This window comes from Coregonus clupeaformis, chromosome 4, assembly GCF_020615455.1.
Source record: "Coregonus clupeaformis isolate EN_2021a chromosome 4, ASM2061545v1, whole genome shotgun sequence".
Taxonomy (NCBI): Eukaryota; Metazoa; Chordata; class Actinopteri; order Salmoniformes; family Salmonidae; genus Coregonus; species Coregonus clupeaformis.
The window spans coordinates 18604711-18618282 of NC_059195.1; the positions used below are offsets into that span (position 1 = coordinate 18604711).

General features: G+C 38.8%; 1 protein-coding gene across 1 annotated transcript; it reads right to left on the bottom strand.

Moving 5' to 3' along the window:
- Positions 1–4880: 4880 nt before the first annotated feature.
- On the bottom strand, positions 4881–11201 carry LOC121551997. The gene is made up of 8 exons (XM_041864727.1): positions 11041–11201; positions 9648–9789; positions 9227–9338; positions 8706–8815; positions 7650–7723; positions 7451–7569; positions 6445–6851; positions 4881–5356 (listed from the first exon to the last, which is right to left on the bottom strand). The coding sequence occupies exons 2-8, from the start codon at positions 9744–9746 to the stop codon at positions 5189–5191; spliced, it is 1089 nt and encodes a 362-aa protein (XP_041720661.1). The 5' UTR covers positions 9747–9789; positions 11041–11201; the 3' UTR covers positions 4881–5188.
- Positions 11202–13572: the final 2371 nt, after the last annotated feature.

The window sequence follows — 13572 nt, forward strand, 5'->3', positions numbered from 1 at the left end:
ACAAATTCTAGAATCTGTCTTTATTTTCTATCTATCTAACTAACATTTTCAATTTTTTCGAGACATTCTGGTAAGCAGTACGGTTCTTCAGTGATTGTGATGTGTTAAATCTGTTGAGAGATTGACAAGTGTTCTCGCTAGGGCCATGTTTTCCTTGTTTCAAGCTTGGTTAACATTCCACCCAATAAAGCAGGCGTGATAGCCCTTGAGTAATGTCATGACAGTGTCTTGCATATACAGTGGGGGAAGAAAGTATTTAGTCAGCCACCAATTGTGCAAGTTCTCCCACTTAAAAAGATGAGAGAGGCCTGTAATTTTCATCATAGGTACACGTCAACTATGACAGACAAAATGAGAAACAAAAATCCAGAAAATCACATTGTAGGATTTTTAATGAATTTATTTGCAAATTATGGTGGAAAATAAGTATTTGGTCAAAAACAAAAGTTTCTCAATACTTTGTTATATATCCTTTGTTGGCAATGACACAGGTTAAACGTTTTCTGTAAGTCTTCACAAGGTTTTCACACACTGTTGCTGGTATTTTGGCCCATTCCTCCATGCAGATCTCCTCTAGAGCAGTGATGTTTTGGGGCTGTCGCTGGGGAACACGGACTTTCAACTCCCTCCAAATATTTTCTATGGGGTTGAGATCTGGAGACTGGCTAGGCCACTCCAGGACCTTGAAATGCTTCTTACGAAGCCACTCCTTCGTTGCCCGGGCGGTGTGTTTGGGATCATTGTCATGCTGAAAGACCCAGCCACGTTTCATCTTCAATGCCCTTGCTGATGGAAGGAGGTTTTCACTCAAAATCTCACGATACATGGCCCCATTCATTCTTTCCTTTACACGGATCAGTCGTCCTGGTCCCTTTGCAGAAAAACAGCCCCAAAGCATGATGTTTCCACCCCCATGCTTCACAGTAGGTATGGTGTTCTTTGGATGCAACTCAGCATTCTTTGTCCTCCAAACACGACGAGTTGAGTTTTTACCAAAAAGTTATATTTTGGTTTCATCTGACCATATGACATTCTCCCAATCCTCTTCTGGATCATCCAAATGCACTCTAGCAAACTTCAGACGGGCCTGGACATGTACTGGCTTAAGCAGGGGGACACGTCTGGCACTGCAGGATTTGAGTCCCTGGCGGCGTAGCGTGTTACTGATGGTAGGCTTTGTTACTTTGGTCCCAGCTCTCTGCAGGTCATTCACTAGGTCCCCCCGTGTGGTTCTGGGATTTTTGCTCATGTGATCATTTTGACTCCACGGGGTGAGATCTTGCGTGTAGCCCCAGATCGAGGGAGATTATCAGTGGTCTTGTATGTCTTCCATTTCCTAATAATTGCTCCCACAGTTGATTTCTTCAAACCAAGCTGCTTACCTATTGCAGATTCAGTCTTCCCAGCCTGGTGCAGGTCTACAATTTTGTTTCTGGTGTCCTTTGACAGCTCTTTGGTCTTGGCCATAGTGGAGTTTGGAGTGTGACTGTTTGAGGTTGTGGACAGGTGTCTTTTATACTGATAACATGTTCAAACAGGTGCCATTAATACAGGTAACGAGTGGAGGACAGAGGAGCCTCTTAAAGAAGAAGTTACAGGTCTGTGAGAGCCAGAAATCTTGCTTGTTTGTAGGTGACCAAATACTTATTTTCCACCATAATTTGCAAATAAATTCATTTAAAATCCTACAATGTGATTTTCTGGATTTTTTTTTCTCAATTTGTCTGTCATAGTTGACGTGTACCTATGATGAAAATTACAGGCCTCTCTCATCTTTTTAAGTGGGAGAACTTGCACAATTGGTGGCTGACTAAATACTTTTTTCCCCCACTGTACCTTACTCTAAACACTATGTAAGTCTGCCACTAGGGAATTCATTTAGTAATTATAAAAATCTCAATGAGGATAGAATTGTATTTTGAGTCAAGATATATCATACAATCTAAAATAACACAAGCATTAGTAGTTCCATTTTAAAAGCAGCTATTGTCAAAGGAAGCTAATCATTTACAACAACAAAAATTAACCGCAGATGCTACATTGATCACTGTGATCATAGAAATCCCTCATTCAAGTTATATTATATTAGTTTGATAGTTGAATGATAACGGAAAAACTTCAGATGTACAATCTGCAGATTCATTTTCTAAGCTGGTTAGAATACAGAGATGTGGTGATACAGGCCACACAAACCAACTCCTGCCTAGGATGACCTTTTGGCTTATTAATGCGTTGTCAGAACTGGTGCTAGAACAAATATGTCAGTTTTGGAATTGACTGCAGTCCCCTGAAGCTGGTGACTTCATATTTTTCCCTGAACTCTGTGCAGCTCAGAATGGCGGTGCAGCAGCACTCCTGATTAGCATGCAGTAATGATGGTGAGCTGGGCTCCATTGTTCTAACACCTCCCCTCTCCTCCGCACCAATCTGTCACCGTTCAGTGGGCTAGCGCTGCCTCAAATGCTGCTCTCCACAAATGAGATGGATAATTAGTTGCCCCTCACGAATGCTGCACTCTTCTCACCACTGATTGCTTTCACCTTTTGCTCCTGGCAATTTTGACACCTCCTAATCAGCCTGCTGCTTCTCCCTCTCAAACCATATCCATCTTCCTCCTCCTCCCCCTCCTCTTTGATTTTTTATATTTCCTCAAATGTTCCCTCCAAACATACCTGCCACAGCCGTCACAACTCACATGGAACAACAAGCTGGCCTAGGTTAGGTACACAAGCTGTTCCCCTCAAGATGGGCATACAATGGGCTCCCAGGAGCTAAAGTCAGTTTTCTTATCTTGCTGTCCATATTACTTTATTAACAAATGAGTAAATCATAGAACTAGCTGTCAGTGCAGCTTCCCTCTTCCAAATAACAAGCAGTGACAACATAATTATGTGCAAGCATCTGTCGATGACTCCAGAGAGAGAACCAACTCTTCACAGATTTACAAGGCAGCATCATTAGGGAGATGGGTTATTTGTATTTTCTACATTTTTCTGAATAAATTTTCTCTATCCTTCACTGTCCATGAAAATGCTTGGCACATTGTACATTACCAAAATGTAATATTCAGCTTTGTAAATACAACACAAGGACATGTTGTTTAAGCTATTTTGCCCTCTCAGATAATGTATTGTTGTTGTATTTGTGTGGTACTAATGTCTTCCCCTTCCCTTGTCCACTTGAACAGCAACACATTGTTCTAATAATCTATTAGCATAGGTCAAAGAGGATGAAGAGGCTCTACTCTTTCTTTTGATATCAAATCCTGCTCACTTCTGGTTGCTCCTCCATCACAGAAGATTTGCACATAACCATAAAGATTGTTGAAGTTATATATAAATCAGGCAATAATGTCAGTGATAAAGCATTGGCAATATTCTGTGATGATCAAATCCATAAAACACGACTCAATATGATTCAAAATAATGTAAAATATATGAAATAGCTATGAAGTATCCACCGGTGTCGAGTAAAGCATGTAAAATGGGATTATTAAAAGCCCCTGTTTGCAGTCTTCACACCAGCTCATCTACACATCACAAGTGTTACCAGCCCATATCCGAAGGTCTGCAAGGTCCTCACTGCACACAGATGTTTTAATACACATATTTTCCCCATTTCCCTAAGACATCATCACACAAGATAGTGAACATGACTACAATTGTTTGCAAAGCTGTGAATAAATATAAGTCAAAAGCGATTTGTACACTCTTAGAAAAAAAGGTGCTAGCTAGAACCTAAAAGGGTTATTTGGCTGTCCCCATAGGAGAACCCTTTGAATAATCATTTTTGATTCCAGGTAGAACCCTTTTGGTTCCAGGTAGAACCCTTTTGGAACCCTTTCCACAGAAGGTTCTACATGGAACACAAAATAGTTCTACCTGGAACCAAAAAGGGTTCTCCGATGGGGACAGCTGAAGAACCCCTTAGGAACCCTTTTTTCTAAGCGTGTAGGCAAGAGGCTAAGTCTCATCATGAAAAACAACTTATTGCTAACAGCTTGTGTATTAATATACTGTTACTAGTCAGATAGAATTAAAGACTATCAAATGTAAAATGTAATAATGTAAACCAACCCATAAAAGGGGAGCGGGGGAGTGCAAAATCAACCATGTTCATGTGTCTATTAATCTGTTAATAAAGCACTACCTATCATCTGAAGATGTATAAAACTAATATTTGTCAACAATAAAAACATTACTCTACAAATTGTCAGATAATTGGGCAAGTAATTGAAGAACTGAGCCTGTACCTGATGTTATGTGGTGTAACACAGACTTAATTAACCTGTTTACCTGCACAAATCTGCTTTCAATTACCATATGGTGTTATAACTTATTACATTGTTTTAATTAACTGGAATTAATTCATATTCTGCACTAAGCTTACCATGCAGCTGCTTCAAATTACAAAAGCTAATTTTGCCTATTAGTATTTATGTATAGCCTACTTTTAATAAAAACGCCTTGGACCAACCAGTATTTCACAAACCAACATGTGCACAGCATAATCATTTTGCCAGAAATCATCACTATAAATTGATTAGCAACACATTATGCTGGCATATGTATTTTGGATTGAACAAAAACAAGTGAAATTATTTATGGTTACTATATCCCATAAAATAATCACACATTGTTCAATAGTTATAATTTTCATGACTCACACATTTCCAGATCCACTTGGAGAATCAAAGTGGATGCTTCTTCAAAGATCTCAGTGAATGTTCCCCTGAAAATACATATAGTATCAATTTATTACTGCTTTGGGGGATAAATGTAGGCCTAACATGTACACACTGTATGTCAACATACTTGCACCATGCATGCCTTTAAAATCCTTGTGTATAATGAAAAACATATTAAATAATATGTGAAAAATCATGATTAAATGTTTGCTTTATTACACTTAGACCAATACTGTACAATATAATTTCATAGGTCGACGTACAATTTCCAAGTAATATCTTAAGACAAAAACTGTAAAATGTACCATTAACCTCTTACAAATTAAATAAATGATCGAGAGTGGATTCTAGTCCCAAACGCCAGTGTCATGTGACATCCAGCAGAGCACGTGTAATTCATGGCGGGGCAACAAAGACATCAATTAACCATGAATCAATCCTAGAGGTATTGTATTGGGCAGCCAGTGTCTGCTAGTGTCAATTACTGGCTTCACTATTATTCTAGCAATGATTATAAAGATGGCTCTTCATGTGGTCTTGGGGAACTACCGCGTTGCAGAAGGTACATATATCAGGGCTGTTGTTGTTGATCTGTTGTTGCTGCTCCACACTCACGGCCTGTGCTGCTGCTGCTGTAGTAGCGTCCCAAAGCTCAGGGCTCCTCAGGGGCTACATGGAGGGACAAATACATCACTTTATATTCTATAATTCATACACTTAGCATTGCTTACACTCACCCACTTACAGCACAATAGGTCATGTGCTTGGGTCTTCACTGAGGAAAGATCTGTTGCTCCGGGGGAATACAAGCAAAGCAGTGTCCCACTTGAACCCGCTTTCTCAACATCCATAGTTCCTGCCCCACTACTTGTACTATTGTAATGCTGTATATTTGCTACAGTAGGTTTGAATAGTTACTTGTTTCTGGCATTGTTTATATCTCAGCGACAATGTATGGTATGTTATAAACAGAGAAATCCAACCAATGAAATTATCCAATAGCAAAAAAAAGATTCTACCATCAGTGTGGGTGTTCTACCACCAGTAACCATACCGCAGACACACGTCTCAACAAAGGTGTATTTCTTCTGTGTATTGTTTAACCAAAAGCATGGTCTTAAACAATACTCAATTAAGGCCAGATGACCTTCCTAAAATTCTAAAGAATACTACATGACAGGTAAGATTAATTTGATGTACACATCCAGCAATATGGGACTCAGATGATCAAAGTAATCTGTGAGGTAAATTGCTGTGTATGATCAAAATACTTAATACAGAAATAAATAAAAAAGCAATACTGCGTCTATCATTCCGCATTCACAACCTCACAGGTGTGCACAGTTGTACTGATAATGGGAATCATAAAATATACATTACTTTGGTTCTGAGTTCAACATGGACTTATTTAACCAACTACAAAACTGAATGGCAAGAAAGCATTATCATCTAAAACAATTGGTGTGTTTTATGATCATTTGTTCATTATCTATTTGCTGATTTTATGTCAATGACAAATAGTGGGGTAGAAACATTGTAATAACTATGTAACAAGCATTGTTGTACACATAGGCCTATCATATCTTATTGTGACTAACAACTTTCAGAGACTTGCCTTACTTGTGTCGATGTGTGAGGTTGCCATTCACTACTTAGACACTTTCTCTCTCCCATTCATTTGCCAGAACAAATCAGGTGTTGAGAATTTCCTACTTTTACCTGCAAATAAAGGAATGAGCATTTCCTGTGAACCTCACCTGCTTGGGTCTACGCACACTCTCGTGTGAGAGCGACGTGGAGGGGGAGGGAGGGTGAGAGACAGAGGTAGGATACAGGAATGGGATGGCCAGCTCCATAGCCGGTTCCTCTATGACGGCAGAGACACTGCTGACTGCTGGCTGTTTCCTTGGCATGGACAGGTCAATGTGCTTCTCCGGAGCGCTGTTCAGGAACTCGTATTCACTGTCTGTGGAGGGGGGGAACTTGATGCTGAGTGTGGTGAGGGAGTCCACTAGGTTGCTGTCCTCTGGGCTGGCACCGCGGGATGCAAGGATCGTGGGCGGGTGCTGGAGGTCGACCACTGGCCTTAAGGCTGAGGGGAAGGACCTCTCCGCCTGCTCCACGGTAACGTCTGTACACTGAATGGGCATGGAGAACTGCTGCTCTGTCAAATGGCAAACACAGGGCTTTTGTCATACTGTTTCTATAACATATCAACATTCACTTACAACATTGAGATATTAAGTTATGGCATTGAGTAGCGATTAGTTCAAGTAATGATGAATAATCAAGTCATAATGAATAATGTCAAGAACATTTTCACTTTTATTTTCATGAAGTCTTCTAATTACACACAGTAAGTATAATATGATTATAGTTTTTTTCATTCCCTCATTATATAACTAACCAGTGCTACATCACAGCATGTGTCTGTGGAATAATTCAACATATTTATCTGCTCATTCTATTTCCACACAGGTGGAGGGCCATGGTTAAATAGGCCAACAAGGCATTAATGTACGATTCTGCTTAAGGTGTTGATATCTAATTGTGTACAGGAACAAAGCTAAAGCTACCATATATAATTACTAATTTTGTGTTATGACATATCCAAAGCAATTGTAGCTCAACATATTTTCTCTATTGTAATTAAATTAGAGTAAAGCTGGACATGAGTTAAGGCCTTGGGTGCCTTTCAACAGTGCTGGAATAATAAGCAATTTCTCAAATCCCAAATTACTATTGTGCAAACCTTAATATTACCATTTGCCATGTCATTTCCTCTGTAGATTTTTTTCAGGTGATATTTTTGTCTCTGGGTTAATGTACGTATCTGCTGGAATTTCCCCTGAAGAGCTTGAAACACCTCAAGAACATCTTTACTGAGAGACAAAGAAAAGCAAATAAAATATCAGCTCTTCATCAAAAAATGAAGTAAAGATTCACATACTAATGCACATACTTCTCAAAACTGCTGGCTACTGGTGCTGCGTGTGGTGAAGATGACACAATCACAGCAGTTTCCATATTCTCCTTCTGAAAAACAGACACACATGGCGTTGAGGACTTACACTGCTAGAAATATCAACCTTACTATTATACACTATCCAAATTGAATACAAAAATGTTTTTTTTCTGCATAATGTGATCATTTCATGAATCAGAATATTAATTTCATAAAAATCATATACTGTATCAATAATTATGACAATTATACATTCAAACAAAAAATCATGGGTGATGCCTTGTGATCTAAGTTATTAGGGAATTACTTCTCAACAATAAACCTGGTAGTTCTATAAAGCTGATGGCTATGGCCTCAGACCCTGAGGTTTGGTGATGCTATCCTCTAGCGCCACCTGTTGATGAAAGATAGTATGTGTGTGTTCATTCTTTTAAAATTATACCCGATAAGGAGTTTGGATTATACTACAATTTACAAATTAATATTTTTTCTCTCCTCAAAACAAACATTAAAATGCGTTTAAAAAATGTGCAGTATTTTTGCGTTAGACAAACAGGTTCAGTGGGAAACTTGTGAAAACATTGATGTTCTCCAGCTAGAAATGTATTACAGAAAAGCAACAAGATGAATGATGTCCTATGTCACAGGAAGTGGAGCTATTGTATTGTGCATTGGCATGAGCTCTGTTGCAGCTATCATGGCTTGCAGATATAGAACAGTATCTATAAGCAAATGTACGATTTATGAACAATTATGTCTGTGTGTGTGTGTGTGTGTGTGTGTGTGTGTGTGTGTGTGTGTGTGTGTGTGTGTGTGTGTGTGTGTGTGTGTGTGTGTGTGTGTGTGTGTAGAGAGAGAGAGAGAGAGAGGATATTGTGCTTATTTGAGCGATTTGAGAGAAAAAAAATGTTATGTGGCAGCAAATGGGGATGTCATGTTTGCACCCCAACACATCCTTACATTGTGAAGGTCTACATCCTATTTGTAAAGATAAATAAACAAGATCTAACTCTAATCTTGTGTGGGTTGTTTGATTGTGTTAAACATATCTACCAAGTCATGAATCTTCCTCAAGGAGCTGCCTGGGTTGTCAAAGAAATGGTTGGAAGGAGACAAGGTTTCTTCTTCCTGTTTTCTAGGAGCAGCCTCACCTTTGACCTCTCCTAAGAATCAAATAAGAGAGGAAATATAATGTAACCCAACTACTTAGTCAACATGGGAAATCTAATTTACGATGTCCTGAAACAGCAATAATATTTGTTACAGCACAATTTATTTTACATTTTAGTCATCTTATCCAGAGCAACTTACAGTTAGTTTTCTTTTCTCATACTGGCCCCCCCGTGGGAATCGAACCCAAACGCCATGCTCTACCAACTGAGCTACACAGGGCCACTATACACAGGGTCACTATATTTACCTCCTGGGGAATAGACAATGCAACGGTATGCCTGCATGTTCCCAATGTAGGCATCTCGTTTATTTCACTGGAGATACTGTGCGGTATAGAATATGTCCGAAAATGTAATCATGCAAACAATTGTATTAAGAAAATAATTATGCTTGTCACTAACCTGAGGGTTGCTTTGTTGCTGATATCAACTGAGCTTTGAGTTTCGAAATCAACTGCTGCTGGTCTTCTATCTGTTTCTGAAGTTTCTGAGTGTGCCGTTCATAATATACATTCTGCAAAAGTAAAACTTTGTGAATGTCATCACTTATCCTTTATAGTTCGTTACTATGTAATTATCATGCTATTTCATTATATCGAAGAACTGTATGGAAGGCTACACCACATCTCACTGGACGGAGTTTAAGTCTCATAGGTGAATTAGAAGAGTTGGGGCCGGTTTCCCAGACACAGATTAAGCCTAGTCCTGGAATAAAATGTACTTTCAGTGGAGACTGTCCATTAAAATACATTTATAGTCCAGGACTAGGCTTTCCGGGAAACTGACCATTTGTTTCTTTATCACCGTGCATTAGGCATAATACCGTCTGCTGTAGTTCCTTTTTGGCGCAGTCTCTCTCGATAGAGGCCTGGCAGTAAGCTTCAAAGACCTTGTTGAGCTGATCTCCATTATTCCTCTCCATGCTGTGTGCTCCACGATCATCACTGACACAGCAGTCTTGGGGCCTGGCGCAACATATCACGCAACCAAAGTTTAGAGGTACAATAAAGCATTAAATCACATCATCACATGATTTGCAGTAAGAAAACCCTATTAATCACATAACTTGGACAAACACTTGAATTAAACTGAAAAACCCAAGTCATCCTCTCTCATCATGACACTGGGGCCAGTACCTACTTCTCTTTTACACCTGTCCTTGCTAATTTTAGAAATTCAAAAGATCAACATTTCTGGTTGATTATACAAGTGTCCTATGTAAGAACAGCTTCTTGATGAAAACAAACAATCATCCAAAATATTTACAGAAACAATACAGTTAGGAAGAATTGTTTGGGTACTCGTGATAAGAATATCACTAATATAAACTGATTAAATCTATGGACACTGATGCGATACTGAATAATAGTACAGTACATTGCTGTGTAACAATACATTAATTGATATTATTGAATGCCATGGTTTATTACTAGTCAATAAATATTGGTCATACATGAGCAATGCCTGCAATCACTGTAATAAACAAACGTGTGGAAAATATGAGATATTCACAATCATTTTGTGCGCTGAGAAGATGTTAATAGATTTAATCAATTATAATGGCATATATTTTGGGTAAATACACCTCAGTGTTGTTGCCCATTATTAATGATAGCTAATGAATAATAACAAATAGCCTATCTCTTCTTTAAAAAAACGTATATTATGACATGATCAATACATTAAGCTACTAATATGATAAGGTTAATAACCAATTACCTAAAATGGGAGGCTATGACAGATCTAATACTTTTAAAAGCAGTTGAGGTTTGTTTTTCTGGGTGTCCTGAATATAGTTTTTCAGACTTCTGATAGTGAACTGAGCATGGTACTACTCTGATATGATTGGTTACTTCGTTTGAATACACAGCTAATTCAATTCTCCATCTAGTCATTTATTTTAATAAACACCCGTTGAAGACAGTACAATACTAGTCACTGTCTGTCACTGATTGCAGCCCAAGTAGCATGACACTATGAAGACACATACTAGCCTGAAGCAACCTAGTAGTTATACATTGTAGCAAACTTGTAGCACGAACTGGCTACATAATAGAACGTTGACATTCATTGGTGAGTGTACAAAATCGGTTCGGTACAGTTCTGTTTTTGTATCGAGCAGTGTTAATAGTTGAATAGTTGTGTAAATTTGATACCTAACCAGACACTCGTTGAGCTCGCCTTTCGTATCCGACTGTATAATTGCAGTATCTTACCTTCATTCGAAAATTGCCAAACTATTGTTTTGATACTGCGACACCTTCTTATTCTTCAGGTGGCCTACATTTACGACGTGCGGGAGTGGTGTATTTCGTACAAATGTACATTGTACATGTTTTATAACGCTTGGGAACTTCCCTCGGGGAATCCCCGCGCCTAGTAGACTTCCGCCTTGCTGGACTGACCAATCATCTTTGAGGTAGTGAGTTTTTGCCTTGTGCTTAGCAAATTGAGGGTTATTCTTGCTGCCTACACGTCTGCAACGTTGTGCATGTAAAAAATTAATCAGATAAAAAAAAGTTAAGTGTCAGAAATGTATGTATTGATTTTACTGTCACCTTCACTAGTGAGTTTTTTTTCACACTGTTGAGTATAGCTAAATTCAGCAGAAACCAGAATTTCAGCCCTCACTGTCATGAGTGTAAAATGTGTTTTGCACAAATTGTGACCACTTGGTCTCTGATAGATAACGTGTATACTAAAATACACGTTGCTCTTTGCAAAAAATAAGTATCACTAGCTGAGATATTCGTATGACCATATCACTAGGCACTATTGATTTAGTAAACTTTATAGTGTTATTTTTAATGATTCAGACAGAAAATTGGGGGCATGTCACTGTGTACTGTAGCCTACAGCAAATAATCTGCCTTCATTGCATAAACATAGCACAAAAAGATATCAACATTCTGCTGTAGGCCTAGTTGGAAGATATAGGCCAACCTACTCATATTTTCCCACAATATGCAATTACACATTTATTAATATGTATTAATGAGCATGCAATCATAACTCATTAGTATTTTGCTGTTTCACACATTCATTGAAAACGTTCATTTGTACAGAAGTGCAAAATGAAAATGGGACACACAAGTGCCAAGTCCAATAGTGACCAACAGAGGGCAGCTAGTTGCCTTCAAATACATTCTGTATTGAAGAATAATATATCTCACCATGGGCAGGCATCATTATTGAGGGGGGTTCCTCAAGGCACTGTCAAAACAGTAAAACAAATGTCCCTCTGTGAGACAGTCCAATGGCCAAGCGAGATCGCAGGAAGGCGCTGGACAACAGTCTTTCAGGTGAAGTCATGTGTTATATTTACAGCAATGTGTATTGGTAGGCAGTCGACTTGATATTTATGAATCCAGAAAAATAATAAAAGCTAAAATATAAAACTGTCTAACAAACACTATTCACAGTTATAACTACAGCTATTGACCATAGGCTAATGCCTCACATTACAACAATCTCATAGGCTAGTAACGGACAGCCAGGTGTCCTAACAATCGGCAGTCTACCCCATTCCTCTAGGCCCGAAGTTCTGAAACAGACTGGCATAAATACCAGTTGCCAACGAACCTTCCTTCTGTGATTGGGTCATACCAACTCACTTCCCAGGCTTCAAAATTATCGTCTCCAAACTGGGTATAAATGGACACCCTCATTCATCTTTTACTGTTATGTTATTACTGTATGTTGCCTCAAGATCTCACGGTTTGACACAGTTTGACTTCAGTGTTCGAAGTTTGTCCAGCGAGAGTTTAGGCATTAAATCCGAATGGTTAAGGTAAGGGTTAAGGTTCAGGTTTGGGATAGGGTAAAAAAACACACACACAAAAAAACGAGTGCCTAGCACTGGGATTGAGTATGTGACCCTTGGAGCCGGAGCTCATGGCTTACTTGATGGTAATAGCCTACTTGATGGTAACAGCCTACTTGATAGTAAAAGTCTACTTGATGGTAAAAGTCTACTTGATGGTAAAAGCCTACTTGATGGTAATAGCGCTTACCGTTGCCCATAGTGGGTGGTTTTGAAGGCATCTCCCAACATCCTGGGACCTGGATGAATGTCGACTATCGCCTTGGATTTTGAGAGACCTGGCTGGTATTTTGATCATGCATTTCAATTATGCATTTGACATTTGTCCTTATAGCACAATTCTCATAGGAACTTAAAGATGCACTCTCAAACTTTTGTACAGTATAATTTCAGCCAGTAGTTGAAAGTGGTGCTCACGAGCCAAAACTGGTCGCCGATTTTTGTGTGCTACGTCATCCAATTGTGTACCACGCCATGCATTTTTTGTGTGCCACGTCATCCAATTGTGTACTACGCCATGCATTTTGTGTGAAATGTTACGAATTTTGCAATTGGTGTGATATGTTATAAATCCAATTCATGCAATATGTTATGAATTTGTTGTGCTTAAGATCCCGGAGTGCATCTTTCAGGTCATAATTGAAAACACATTATTTAAATTGTGTCTTCTCAAATCAAGAGTAGACCTACACATATGACCCTAAAAAATATTTTAAAAAGTGTGAACTTCCATAGGGTTGAATGGCTTGTGTCCCTGTGTGTCCCTCTGAGTGTAAACAGTGTGTGTGGAGAAAATATTGTCTCAGAAAAAAACGATTTCACTTTTCTTGAAAAAAAAATATGTGAAGGAGCATAATGTTCATTGCCACTAGAGGTCAGTTACCACAGTATTTGCTCTACATGCTTCAACCTTAGCCACATGGTT

Excerpts from the sequence above, each read along its gene's own strand:
- LOC121551997 (XM_041864727.1), bottom strand. The coding sequence starts at position 9,746 with ATGGAGAGGAATAATGGAGATCAGCTCAACAAGGTCTTTGAAGCTTAC. Across the intron at positions 7,724-8,705 it reads TGAGGAAGATTCATGACTTG|AAGGAGAATATGGAAACTGC; the intron begins GTAGATATGTTT and ends TCTGTTTTTCAG. Across the intron at positions 5,357-6,444 it reads GTGTGCGTAGACCCAAGCAG|CCCCTGAGGAGCCCTGAGCT; the intron begins GTGAGGTTCACA and ends CCCTCCATGTAG.